The 15018-nt window shown below is 32.4% G+C and overlaps 1 protein-coding gene across 1 annotated transcript in view; it reads right to left on the reverse strand.

Annotated features, from left to right (window-relative positions):
- Nucleotides 1–15018, reverse strand: part of DCDC1 (doublecortin domain containing 1) — a 381196-nt gene that overhangs the window by 277665 nt on the left and 88513 nt on the right. The window contains exon 9 of the mRNA XM_032488403.1: nt 12006–12172. Within this exon, the coding sequence (XP_032344294.1) occupies nt 12006–12172 (167 nt within the window). The remainder of the gene's footprint in view (nt 1–12005; nt 12173–15018) is intronic.

Genomic DNA, 15018 nt, shown 5'->3' on the forward strand with positions numbered 1-15018 from the left:
AAAATATATAAGCAACAAGGATTTACCACATAACACAGGAAACTATATTCAATATTTTGTAATAACCTATAACAGAAAATAATCTGAAAGAAAAAAATATATTATATGTCTGAATCACTTTGCTGTACACCTAAAACTAACCCAATATTGTAAATCAACTATATTTCAATAAAAAATAAAAAGCCACGTTAGAGTGTACAGGATGAAATATATCTCTGACACTATATGTCAGTGGGCCCTGAAATCAATTCAGTGGGTCCAAGCCAATATTTTGACAGTGCCTCACAAGTAGTAAGGTTAAATCTTATTTTAAAAAACTCTTGTTTTATATACACACATGGAGGGGTATGTATATAATACTTAAGTGTAATGTAAAATGAATTTTTTACTATGGATTATAATACGATATATATATACATTTCTTACCATGGATTTGAATAAAAGAAGGTTGAAAGTCATCAATGTAAAAGAGCCATAAAGCTCAAAGTTCACCCCTTTTGGTCTCAAGGGATCATTAAGAAAAGAAGAAAGAGGTAAGATGGAAAATGTGGGATGGATGGGAGAGGATGTAGAGCTGAAATATACAGGGTTTGGTCTGCTATCTCCCAGCTTTAGCTCAAGAAGGGCAGGTGTGTTAGATTAATTGAGGAGAAGGCCAAGGACAAAAGGCTTCCATCTGGATTCTCATTTGATATTCTGGGAGGGTACTGTATCAAAGCTGCCCCCTTTAGCAACACTGGGCAGAGTGAGGGGGTTGGAGCCACAGAGTAAATGCAGTGGAATAGTGTGTAGGAATCAGAAAGAGATCCATAACCTAGCTTTCTTGAGTTGTCTTCAGTTGGGGTGTGGATGAGATCTATAAACTCTCACATGGCTCTGGGGAACCAAAAGGTGGCAAAATTGTAAGCCAATAGGGCCACAAATATTAAGGGACCAATATCCACAGTGACTGTCCTGCAGACGCTATATGGTGACCCACCTAGGCCATGGGCAAGAATGGAGGATATGATAGAAACTCAGTGAGAGCCAAGCTAAGGCTACAGCTTCCAGGGAGCACTTCTGACCAAGCAAAGAGCAGCCAGCAGTTCAAGACTTACATCCACAGCAAATCTCAGCAACAGACAAGGCCAGTGGTACTTCAGCAGTTGGCACCACATGGTGCAAAGGGCCATTTTCCCTCCTTGGGGCCATGAGGACTCCAAGATATTTTATTAACATACTATCTAAAAAAAAATTAGAAAACTGTATACCATAGAAAACTGTGTACCAACATTTTAAGTCAATATTAATTTTTTTTATCATTAGCTTAAAAACAGTTATGAAAGATGTATTTTCTGGCATGTTATAAATATTGGTATTACTAATTAAAATTGTTAAAATTTTCTTTTATATCTATCCAATGAGTTTAAATACCAGAACAATCTTATGTTAGCCTTCTTCTATTTTTTAAAAATATATAGAAAAACTCTTCTTTAACTGTCAGAAGGTTACATGTTCCTTTTTCTCCTCAACTTCATATTTCTATCCCATTCTTTCTTAACAAAAACATATTTATAACAATGAAAGTTTCAGAGCCCTACAAGAAGTTTATGGCACCAGTATTTCAAAATGTCCCTCTGTTTGATGCCCTGAAAGTTTTTATACTCCAGGGTGAAGCACCAGAGTAGACTGCAGGATGAGGAAGCAGGGTGCTTTGTCTAAGGATGATGGAAGATTGGAAAGGATAAATGGCATGCACCTCCACTGCAGGCACATTCTCAGGTAGGACAATTTTAGTGCAAAGTACAAATGAAAGTTGGGAATCTAGTCATTCATTCCCTAAAACAACCCCTTTTGCTCTTTGTGTACCTGCAGAGGAACAACCCCAGCTGTGACTTAATACTCTCCCCCATATAAACCCAGACACCTTCGTGGAAGGAACACAGAAGGGCAGAAATATGAGCATCTGAGCCTCTTTGTCCAAAAAGCTGAGCATTACCTAAAAGAATTGGTTAAATTATTTGGTCTGAAGTAAATTTAGTTTTTACTTTCCCCCTACTACTTTGAGTGGTACCTTGTATTGAAAGGTCAAATCAGATTTAGACAAAAATTTTTAAATACTTCTCTGAATATCTCGAACAGTGTGTGCGCATGAACTTGCTCTCTTAAAACATGTATCTCCTTCTTAAAGTAAACTCTAGCATATGGTTTCCAAACTAAGTGACTTTCATTCCGACCTACAGTCCTCAACCACTCTAAGATCTCAGATGCTTCAATCCTTAGGTTGACAAAGGCTTTTGGCATCAGTCTTACATTCAAAATGGGCCACAAATTTAGCCTTTTTCCTTACCTCCAAATAGAGTTATACATACAATCAAGAAGATACAACGTCAAAATCAACCAAAGAAGACAGCTATTATAAAACTTTTGTCTCATCACCAGACCAAGCTACCTAGATGGATTACAAATGAATATTTTTATGAATCTTGTAATATGATAAAAATAGAACAATTATGTCATAGAAGGGGAGGAGTTGTTGATAAAGTTAACTTCAAGTGTAATCATGTTAAATATATCTAATGGTTTTAAAATCCTGTTTTGAAATTTCTTAATTATTTAATATACTGTGAACCTCAGAAAAATATGGACCACTTAGCTTCTGAGAGGTCTTATCTGTACCCACTGCCCATATTTCCTCAACATCAATTCTTTCTTTAACCCTATGCACATTAAGGTTTCATTATATTTCAAAGGTCACTAATAACCCTTTTTGTATGAAGTATAACCTGTTTGAAAATACCGTCTTACTCCCAACTTCATGCCACTGCCTATATGAGTCTCCTTTTCAAACCCTCCCCACATTTCAGTTAATGAAGCATATCTTACCTAACCTAAGAGCAAAGGGGGGTGCTCTAGTCCCATTACAGCTCTACCGCAATTGCCTTACCTATAACATTAATGATAAAAGTTGTCACTAGTGAGTGAAATCTAAAAAATAAAAGTCAAACTCATAGAAACAAAGAATGAAAAGTGGTTGCCAGGGCCTGGGGTGGGGAAAGTAGGGAGATGTTAGTAAAAGGGTACAAATTTTCAGCTATAAGATGAATAAGGTCTCAGGATCTAATGTAAAGCATGATGACTATCAAAATTTGTTAAAAGAGGAGAACTTAAGTGTTTTCACCATTCTTTCACAATGTATACATATATTAAATCACCACAATGTGTACTTTAAATATCTTATAATTTTGTCAATTATACCTCAATAAAGCAGAAAAAATTAATAATAAAGATGATGATGATGATAATAACTAACACCTATTGACCACCTTCTATGTCCTAGATACTATGTTAAGAGTTTTACATACATTAACTATTTAATCCTCACACAACACAATGCAGTAAATATTATTATCTATAATGTGAGAGGACTAGACTAGATGGTCTCCAAAGTTCATTTCAACCTTAAAATGCTTTTATTCTCTTCTTTGTCTTTCTTTTATTTAACATATAACATATCCATATAACATAGAATCTGTACCATACATTTTTAGCACTTAATTATACTCTTACAAGCATATTTCCTAATTGTTTCATGTGGTTATGTTTTATCTCCAAAGTAAGAATGTAAGCTTCCTAAGGGCAAGGTCTGGGATAGTTCTGTGTCCTCAACCCTGGTTAACACACAGACTGAACACATAAAGAGTATTCAACATTTTTTCATCTGAATTTGTCTTTCTTGGCTCTCTATTTTTTAGGCAGGGGGATTGGGGGGGGGTGTCTTTTCTCACCAAACAAAATAAGGCTAATTCAGTGACTGCCAGAATCATAGTCCTTAAGGATACCACACTGTATAGTTTTCTTATTGAGAGGGATCCTGAGAGACACTGAAAGCCCTAAAGGTGTCCATCTGGTGGTTAGATGGTGAATAGATTGTGACGTGTGTGTGTGTGTTTGTGTGTGTGTGTGTCTATTTATTTTGTTTTCTGAAGACTAGAGTACCTTATCTATCCAACACTGAATTAAAACCAGATCATAAAAGATCCTTTGTTATTTTGTTAGTCCATAGAATATGGAATCCAATATCAGAAGTATAATTAGGATATCTAGACTGAATTTCTTCCTTATAGAACAGCACTATCCAATAGAATTTTCAATAAAGATGTGGCTATTGAGCATTTTCAATGTGGATAGTGAGATTGAGGAACTTTTTAAATTTTATTTAATTTTTATTTTATTTAACTACAATTAATTTAATTTTTAAAGCCACATGGGGATGAAGTATTGGACAGTACAGCTCTAGAAGATATAACTCATCTGCAGCTTGCCAAGGCTGGAGACCAGGATTTTTCCAGCATCTTTTATTTTTCCTATCACTGTTCTATGAAACTTTCAACGTTTACTTCCCAGTGACATATATTAAGTACTAACAAATGGACTCTTGCCATATTCTTTCTCCACATATAACTGGCTTTGTTTAGGAACTAGAAATATTTTTAAAATGTAACAGGATACTAATTACTTTTTAGGAAATTAGGTAAAATTGATTTTTTGATGTATGTCACTTGAGAAAATTTGACTGAAGAAAGTAATAAATTAATGTTATACTCATTTCCATCTTTTGTTACATATATAAAATATAAGAAAATAATGAATTATACTATTTGAAAATCAGCAATATGTTGTTATGATTGATGTTTATTCAAGCAATGTTATTAACAACAGGTGAGAGGAAACCACTATATATCTCTTAATAAAATAAAGCAAAGCAACATTTCCAAAATGTTTACACTTGAGTCCCCCTTTCATCAATCAGTAGTCAGACTTAATAATCAAAGACTTTAACTATCAATCACTGACAACACTGATCAATTTGAATAGAAAATACTAGTCAATTCTCATGACAGTTGGTTTTCCTCTCCCCTAGAATATGCCTTCAATACTCTTTTAGTTCTTCAAGGGAAAAAAATTCATATTCTTGTCCATTCACACAAACCTCTCAGTGCACATTATTGTTTTGGGAGGAGGGGGCATCAGGCAGGGGGCCCAGGATGTTGACAGAACAGATAGAGTGTCAGGTGAAGATAGAATGCTGTGCCCTCTCTAACCAGCTGAAGACTCGGCATGATTGTTTTCTTACAAATAATACCTGTGGGTGTTGAAAATGTTCAGGGAATCTATCAAATACACTCTTTCACTTTGCTGCTGTAACTCTGTAAAATTTATTCTCATTTCAAAAGAGTCATAGGCAATAATATCTGTGGGTGGTTGAGTAATTTAAAGAAAATTTGTCAGGTCTACTTTCACTTACTTTACCAGAACAATTCTATACTAATTTGGGAGGTCTTAAAATGCAACATTTTCTACTCAGTATGATTAAAATTTCAAAATAAGAGCTCTTCATCTAAAGAGTTGTCTTATGTTCAATATAAGTAGACATAATAAAATCTTAGGATGTTTGAGGACAAAACTTTGATCAGAAAAGGAAAATAATGTTACAATCTTTTTCATTTTTTACAATTATAGAAGTCATCCACACATAGATGTATGAGAACAGAAAATACCTAAATAGTATAATATTAGAAAAAATGCATTACTAATATATCAATGCCAAATTATTTTTCTCAGGGAAATCTGAAGGCCAAGATCTATAAACTTATAAAAGCTGTCTATACAAATTGAAAAACAGATAAATGGGAGAAAAAAGTAATAACCTTTCCAGATTAACCTTCCTTATTAAATACCCATATTAAATTTACTTTATATTAAGTACCATGAAACAATTAAATGCAGATTCAAAAGATTTTTCTATTACACAATAGGCATTTTCAGCCACAAGTTCAAAGGGAGAAAAGACCCCAGTAATGCTTAGGTTCAAAATGTATTTTCCATATTAGCTCATTCAGAAAATATTGTAAAATTAAATAATTTTTTAGTTAATCAAGAAAAATAAAGTGATATCTAATTCTCCTTAAAGTGTTTATTTAAAGATGAAGTCACATTTCTAGACAATCCCCAAGTCGAACTTACAGTTCATTAAAATGTTCAAAATCACATAAGCAGGAAAGTCTATTTTCCTATGTAGCTATTTTTAAATACCAGTTTTTAAGTAAGTTGACTCAATTATTAAAGGAGTGTTTAATATTAATAAGATTATATTCTGAATTGAAAGGTATCCAACTGAGATGTCAACAAAGCTGTTTTTGTATAACTGAATTACCTTGTAAAAAAAAAAAAGACATCCTTTAAGTCTAATTTTTTTCCAAAGTGAGTTATTTAATAATGAGTTTTCATGGTAAAATGTTTAATCTTGAGCCACAGTTATATACTTGATATTTGGTAGTATAATTCTAAGAACATTAGAGAAAAATACAGATTTGAAAATTTTTTTGCTTGACCTAAACAGCTTTATGGCAAATCAAATGAAATGTTTCATGAAAATAAATGTGTCATGGTTAAAGGATGGAAAATAAACAGTATTTCAATATCATTTCTTGTATCCCACTTTTTTCTCCCTTTCTGCAATAATTACCCATGCACAAACTCTAGATGGCAATATTGCACTTACAGTACTTTCAAGAAAATTGTCACAGTCAGTCCCCACATATTCTCTTTATCAACATTTTATGTGCCACGGATCTATAGCCTCTTATTATAAGTGTAATGAAGCAGAAGTTATTGAAGCATTTTATTGATTGCTCAGATCACAAGTTTACTGCCATACTGAATTGGCACCTTACTCACTGAAGCAAACTGCTGACACCTTTTTTAAAAAGTGACAACTACATCTATTTCATGACCAGAAATCCATTTTCATCTCTATCAAGACAAGAATGCAATTTTCACTTCATTTAACTGATGTTAGGCCTGCTCAAAGCATGACACTTAGAAAAAGACACAAGTTTAAGGTTCTTAAAATACTTCAAGTAACTAGAATGCAGCTTGGTTTCCGGGGGGAAAAAAAATCAACAATCACTCAAATCTACAAACAACCTAATATTCTAAAAAATTACCTTTCAGAACCTTCAGAAGTAGTTTTCACTTTGAAGTATCCATAACACTATTTTAATGCTTTTAATAGTAAGTTATATTTATATATTATAGATTTTGTTCCAAGGTTTCAAAGGACTTCAAGAAGTTCAAAATTGAAATATTTGGTATTGCCACAGGATGGCAAAAATCAAGAAAAGAACTTAATTTTTAATATACAGATAAATGGGGATCTAATGTACAGCAAGTAACTACAACTAACAATACTGTATTATATACTGGAAAGTTGCTAAGAGAGTAAATTTTGAATGCTCTCAGCAAAAAAAAAAGAGAAAGAAATATTAATTATGTGAGGTGATAGAGGTGTTAACTAACCCTATTGTGTTCATTACACAATTATTGTGTAAAATATCACATTGTACATCTTAAACTTATACGGTGTCATAATAAAGATAGGAAAAAAACTTACTGGCATACTAAAAAAAGTATATTTAGAAAATGAAATAGAAACAGTTATTCCTTCAGTAATGATTTTGATTGACCTATGACACAGATCTGAGAAGGCAAACTCTCAACACTTCTTTTATGGAAAATTAAAATATCAGATTCCTTTAAAAATGCTTTTTGCAATAAGCAAATTCTGTCAGCACTAAATGCAACTCAAGCATATTGTGAGCCAAATCTATTCTGAATATTGCTATTATTGGTTTGATATCTAAGTATCAAACTTATTGAAAAGTATGGGTAAAATGAACCAACATTAACTTAGGAATTTTTTTAACAAAATATAAATGCTTTGGTAGAAGTTAGTTTAATGTAACAATAAAATACATTTCAATCTTAAACTGCAAAACCAATATATGCTGATGTTGTATGGTCATTTCCTTACTAATTATATGCCCACAAAATAAAGTTATAGTACAATTCCAGTTTAAAAACTGAAACCTAATTTTTGAAATATTGTTTGGTGTCTGAGATCTTTAAACCTAATGCATCAAATATGGAACATTTAGAAATAGAATATAATAACATTCAAAAAAGTACTTTACCTATATTAACAAAAAGGACCATATACACACAAATAAACTTAAAACACTCAGGCAGAAAATTACAGTTTTCTACAAACTTCATTAAGTAACAATCTATTACAAATACCACAAGTACATATTTCCAAATTAAAATTACAGGAATAAAATATTTCCCTGTGGATTCAGGCATAAATAGAAATTGTCATTTTTTTTTCAGTGTACTGCCAAAATTAAGGAAATATCCCAAGATTTTAAGAAATATTGGGGGATATTTTTCTATTTATTTATTTTTTAAAGTAGTCAAACAAGCTAAAATTTAATTTCAAAGTTGATCATTTCTTTCCAAAGTGCTGAAAATTAGTATTACTACCATTACTTCAAATTTTTTCATAACTGGACTGATTTTCTTCATAATTAAGATGGTTGTTAAGATATTATAGTTAGATACTCATTTCCTTTCTTTCTCTCTGAAATTCAGAAATGCCTATGCAGTCTGTAACAGTACTGTGAATCACATTAAATGATTAAAACTGTATGTTTATGAGCTCTTTTGAAAACTGTATTTTAAAAGAAAAATGCTATGCATTTGTTATGTAAAAATCTCCAGGAATTTTGATGCTTGGGGGAAAAAAATTCAAAGCCGTATCAAAATTGGGAAGGCACTTCTAGAAACATATGTTTCTCAAAAATCACGATTGTACTTAAGATCAGACATTCCAAATCATTATTTACATGGCTTCCTGGCACAGTTCCACAGACTTTTACGGACCTCTGCAGTGTTGCTGAACAGACTGACATATATTTTGTTTACTGACAGCAACTAAAAGCTCTATGGAGGATCATAAATAAAGAAGATCATGTTTAAAAATCACTAATATCATTTTAAAAGGTAGTGCAGGCTTGTGTTTTGGCCTCTGTTTAGCTGTGTTAGGCCTATGAATGACAGCTTCCCTGCTTGAAGCACACAGAAAGCACAGCCTTCCTCATTCACTGACAGGACTGTGGCCTTTTCACACGTTCCTTCCACAGCAGTGTTTGTCCCCAAACACTGGAACTCCACACAATGGCATTCCTACTTCAACACCCCCACCAACAGCACCACTACATAACAAGAATGCTAATGAGATGGAACAGGCCCTGTCGCTGAAAGTGTTAACTGCATTTCATAGGAAAGCGTTTATGCTATTTCAAAGATTACCAATTAAACAGATTCTGCTTAGCTCTGAGCAATTTCTAAAATGTTTCCACTTTTAAGGAAATAAATGTGATAAATTTAAGACCAAGTGACTTTATGCTGTCCTAAACATAATATCTCATTTTTATACGAATCAGTATATATTCAAGATCACACTAATGTGGTGGGCTTAATTCAGTTGCATGCTTGTAATAGCCAAGTTAAAGTTGAAAATTGAAAAGTTAATAAATTCATAAACATAAAACCAGTAGTTCCGACTTTTCTTTTCAAGTTATATTATTACAATTTATTTAAAAGAAATTTCTTCAGCAAATTCCAAAACATCAATGTAAAATCTATAATCGTTTGACAGAATCCCAGCAAAATAATAGTGTTGTCTTTATATATGATCTCAGAAGTGGCATAAATGGAAATGATATCAAGAGGTCATATAATTCTATAATTTACAAGTAGATTTGGTAAAGATATAGGAATTATCATCCATCTCCGTTCTACCAAACACAATCTTATATAAAACTACATAGAAAAGGCTATCCCTGAGGTCAAATGAAGTAAATGCAGTTCAAATAAAGTTCCTTAATGCTAAAAGGGATATTTGCTAAGAAATCCTACCCACAAATAAAGCTATTGCCAGGTTTAACACTTACCCACTGATGACCCGATAATGGGACCATTACCGTGACTTTTATAAACATTGCAGATAATTTTAAATTAAGTCATGCTATAACAATACAAAAGAAAAGAGACTCAAGAATACATATAATCGGGCATGTCTAAAAGAAATAGAAATTTATATGGAAATGCATAATAGACAAGTTTCTATTTCCCTTTATTTGATTTTATATTTTAAAATGAAACTTAACCAAGTATACTAAAACTGTTGTATGCAAAGCTCTGCATTACCCCTACTGAGCAAAATAAAAAGGTTTAGTTAGAAATGGCAAAGAGCCTAGATTTTTTAAATATTCCTAAATTTGGCATAATGTTGAAAATCATAATGCTGATGATATGGAAAATTTCAGATGCTCAGACATTCAGAGACACTAAAAAAGTGTAAATTTTTGTTCACATTTACATTCAATATTTATTTTAATAAAATGTATTTCTCATCAATTTTGGGTCATAAAGAAATTTTTAAATTCAAAGCAATAATTAATTCTTAAAGCTTTTTTTTCTCACAATAAATAAATGAATACTTCTTTTCCTTCCAGAACAACTGTTTATATCTATTTAAATTTTAAATGTTTAGGACAACAGAAGAAAAAAAAAATGCCACAACTACTTTCTGAGCTGTTTCTTACCCTCTAACACCCTAACTTAACAAAACTTGGAAAATGTTCTGGTTTCTTTAGATTTGATTTAAACAGTGTTGTCCTTGCTTTGGAGAATGGGCTCATGTTTTCTTAACATTAAATAATTTTAAACTGTCAAGTTAGCAGAATCAAATCATTTAATACCAAATTAATGATTGTAATTAAATTGGTCATAATCCATCTTATAATATCATTGTTTCTTAAAAGTTAAATAATATTTCTGTTAAAATAAATTAATCTGAATACAAAAATAGTCTTATACCAGTTTTCATAGATGATATCAGCTTAATAAAGAATATTAAAAATAAGTTTGTATTTTTATTTTTTCAAATTTATTATTATGAATAGCCTTATCTATGATAACTATTAATCTAATTTCTGGTTCCACTGAAATTAATTAACTAAGCAACCAATCACATTTTGAGAATGAAAGTTTCTCACGGGAAGATGTTTCTTGCTAGTTCTGGATACCTCAGTTCAAGAATTTCTTTTACAAGTTGTTCTTTTACGAACCAGACAGCAGGAGGTGCTGTGCGAACACTGAGACTGAATCCCATGCCCATCTCCCCTCCCCCCGCATACAGAGAATAATAGCATGATGCTTTCAAAATACTCATTTTTCAACAGCCTGTGGTCTGAGATAATGAGCCCAGTTCTAAACTGGAACCTCCTAGTTAGAAATGTAAAACCTAGCCCTTATTTCATGTGACCAAACGTACACTTAACTTAAGACCAAGTGAAAAGAGGATTCCAAAAATGTGGTAACTCCATTTTTATTGTATAAATGGCATCAATCATTCTGCTTTACAACGTGAATGCTACTTTAAGACAAATAAAAGTCCCTAGGAGTAGTTACAAAAATACCAAACTCTTCACACACACATCCTCTTCTCCACTCCCCCCCCCCACAATTATGTAATGAATATTTAGAAATTAAAAAACAAAATCTAGTTTAAACTAATTCAAATACATTAATTCTATTTCTATACTTTCAGGTCCTAAAACATAACAAGTTAAATAAGCATAAATGAAGTAAGTTACTCCTGACATGAAGTTAATTCACAATTTCATTTCCCAGCAAAGACTGGTTGTATCTTAGCTCAACTTCTACAAAAGCACATCTGATTTCATATTGGAAAAAAAAAATAGAAGGGTGAACATTTAAGGATTCAAATGCCTTAGGAGCTATTCACTTTCTTATTTAAAGTAACTGTCCATAGAATTTCCACATAAGGAGTTGCCTTGCTTTGCACAGTATGCAGCAAAAAAAAAAAAAAAAAAAAGATGAGCTATATGACATCCCATACCAAAAGACAGATACAATTAGCCCCATTATTGTTGGTTCTGAGATTACAGAAGAAGCATTTTGGCTTCCTAACGGGCACTGAGCTCACAAAATACATGTCACAGTTCTTTCATGACACGATGCCAATCATTGCCTCTATACAACCAAGTACATTTTAAAACATACAATAAAGCAGTTTTTAAAGAGGGATGACTCACCTGTTTATAATATTTTTTTGCCGACTTTAATCGTTGGTACAAGGCCAAAAGAACTCCTTGGATGTACATCTTAGCTCCTGAGGGGCTGAAACCTTCTCCCTTAGAGACCCATACAGGTCCCCGCAAAGGTGTGATGGAATTTTGCAGGCATTTTTCAAGCAGAGGAACTGTACGAGAAAATAAGGGAAAATAAATTCTTTTGACCCAACCAAAATACACTGCCTGGAACACAGCCCCAATACCATAGCTAACTCTTAACATCTATTATTTATATCTGACCTGGGTTAAGTCTTAGAGAGGCAATTCCTGCATTACTAGTGACCACCATGAAGGATGTATTTATATTGAGACACCCCCCATGCAAGACTCATAAGCTTTGTGAGCACACCTGAATAGTTCTGAAGTGTGCCTAACTAGCTGCACAGAGTGTCATGGTGTGCACTGATTGCCTTATCTTCTCATTTATCACAGATGAGTTGGAACCAACCTTGCTGAAATCTACTTGCATTGTCCTGATAAAATTGTAAGATCCATGTTGTTTCTGTATATAGCTTCCCGTAGAGGAGTCTATATAACTAAAACATCACATCTGAAAATTATTCATAAAATATAATCCACACCTTTGTAAGCCATCCTATTCAAGTCTTTTCACTGCCATTGCTTAAATAACCCATAAAACAGGGTGGCAAGGCTGTTTAAAAGTAAGAGAGAAGAATCTTAAGCAAGCATTTTATCGTATCTTTTTGTTTTTAAGCTTCTGGGATATAAGCTAGTCAAAGATTTTGGAATGCTATTCCAGTATGCGTTTTGCAAACAGATAGAAGATATTTACTTGTGGGCCTGTATTGCCACATCCATATGGACTTGACAGACATGTTTATATACTTTTTCACATGATTAGCTTATGAAGTCTTTCTAGTGTAAAATAGTCAAATAACATGGCAGCTAGCTAACATTTTTCCAGATTTAATTTCCCTCTGAAATGTCAGAAATAAAGAAATTTAAAAAAAAAAATTCTAGGCACACTTGGGAACCCAGAAAAATGAAAGGATATCATTTTTTAAAACTTAGTCTTTACTTAAGTGTATATGTGTGACCCAACATAAACATACAGAATAGCTATATGGCTTGGCCACCTTACTGTAATACATACTTCTACTAGAAAAGAAATTAAATAGATCACCAGCAAGGAAAATAGGTCTGTGCAATTGGTTATATTATATGTTGCATATTTTATGCAGGGAGGCCTAGCGTAGCAATCTGGAAATTGAATTACAATTAGGTTCAGCTGAGCTGCTGAGCGGCTGAGTTATGCAAATGGCCTTTGCTACTGGTATTCTGCTGAATTTTGCTCTTAGTAGAAAAGTTATGCATTTTATGGCACTAAGTCCTGCAACTCTCTACCAAAGCACAATTTAAATTCTTTCTAATGTATTAATCATTGAGAAAAATGTTAAAAATAGAGTTTAAGAGTTTCTAAGACTACTACAAATAATGTTAAAAGGAAATCATGACCTAATGATTATTTAGATATCTTTAGATGTGTGTATGGAATTCACTTACCAGTCTGAGAAATTAATTCCTAAAATTCACATAACAAAAGCACTTTTATATTCCTGGATCAACTGCCATTCTCTGTAGGTTTTATCACAACAAATACCTTAAACTTTTCCAAGATATTAGATCACATACATTATTTTTTAAAAAAAGAGAGAAATAAACTTATTTTTAGAATTATAACTGTTCAATCTTTAAAAAAAGTTTAAATCAATCTTGCCTATACTTTTTTCCTAAAGAAACCCAGTTTAAGAATCGCCAGTACTTTTAGTTAATTACAACACTCATATATTACTGTGGGTTGAACTTTAATTTGTAAACTTTTAATTGGTATACTCATTGAACCTAGTACAGTTTTTGTACATGGAAAGGCATTACATAAATAGCTGTTAAATTGAAAAAAAAAAGTTAAGTAAATTGAGAAATAAGAAATTTGAATAATTTACATCCAAGATTTAATCTTGAATTTAAACCTGAGAACATTTTATCAAAATCTCTAGTCTTATAGCTATATTCATCTATGCTCGTCAGAAACTAACTTTCAAATTCTTTATGTCAGCCCAAAGGATTCCTAAGAAGCATTTCATAAATCTTCTAACACAAAAATCTACTTTTTTCAGGGTTTGTACGCACCATAAGAATTTAGGGAAAATATAGTTTAGGAAAAACTAAAACCTATATCAAAACACAAGCAGTATCAGAATTGATATAGCTTGGAAAAGAGCTCCCATGCTCCACACAATTTATGTAATTAGAAATACTATGGAAACCAGAAACAGCAAAGCAAAGAAAGCAGTATTCACAAGCAGGTTTTATAAGGGACTTCAGAATCAACTCTGAACTCGTTGAATAATCTGTTCAGTATTCCAGGATCTCCCTGCTGGAAGCAGGGTCCTCATTATAACCACAAGAGCGCTAATAAAGGTTAGCCTCTCAACTAGGGATTAGAAGGCTCTTTCTTTTTGGAAGCTGCAAACTAGTAACTTTGATGATGTTCTTGAAAAGGAAGACAAAGCACACTCCAAGAACAAACAATGTTTCCACTAACTAGGAAGGTGCAGAAAACATAAGAAAATGATACGCCTAAGCACTTAGAAAGGAGGTATAAATAAGCTTACTATATTAGAAAAATAAAAATTAATTTATTGGCTAGAATTAAAGAACTCTCCCTAAAAATGAAGCCTTAGCCTAAAATGATAATTGTGAAATATAATAGAATAACTGATTCAAAAAAAGAGAAGTCAGTTGACTTTTCAACTCCAGTCATAGATTTTAACAGTGAGAATCATTTTTTAAGCATTTTATTGGATATTCGTGGTATTCTATACCTAAGAAGATTCATAAATGTTCTTAACCAATGGTTTTATCTTTTTTTTTTATGTAGAATTCTGCTTTCTCTGTTTCTGAAGCAAAACTTTAACCAATTAAAGAAGACTACTGCATATAGATGTGCAAG

This window comes from Camelus ferus, chromosome 10 (genome assembly GCF_009834535.1).
Source record: "Camelus ferus isolate YT-003-E chromosome 10, BCGSAC_Cfer_1.0, whole genome shotgun sequence".
NCBI lineage: Eukaryota > Metazoa > Chordata > Mammalia > Artiodactyla > Camelidae > Camelus > Camelus ferus.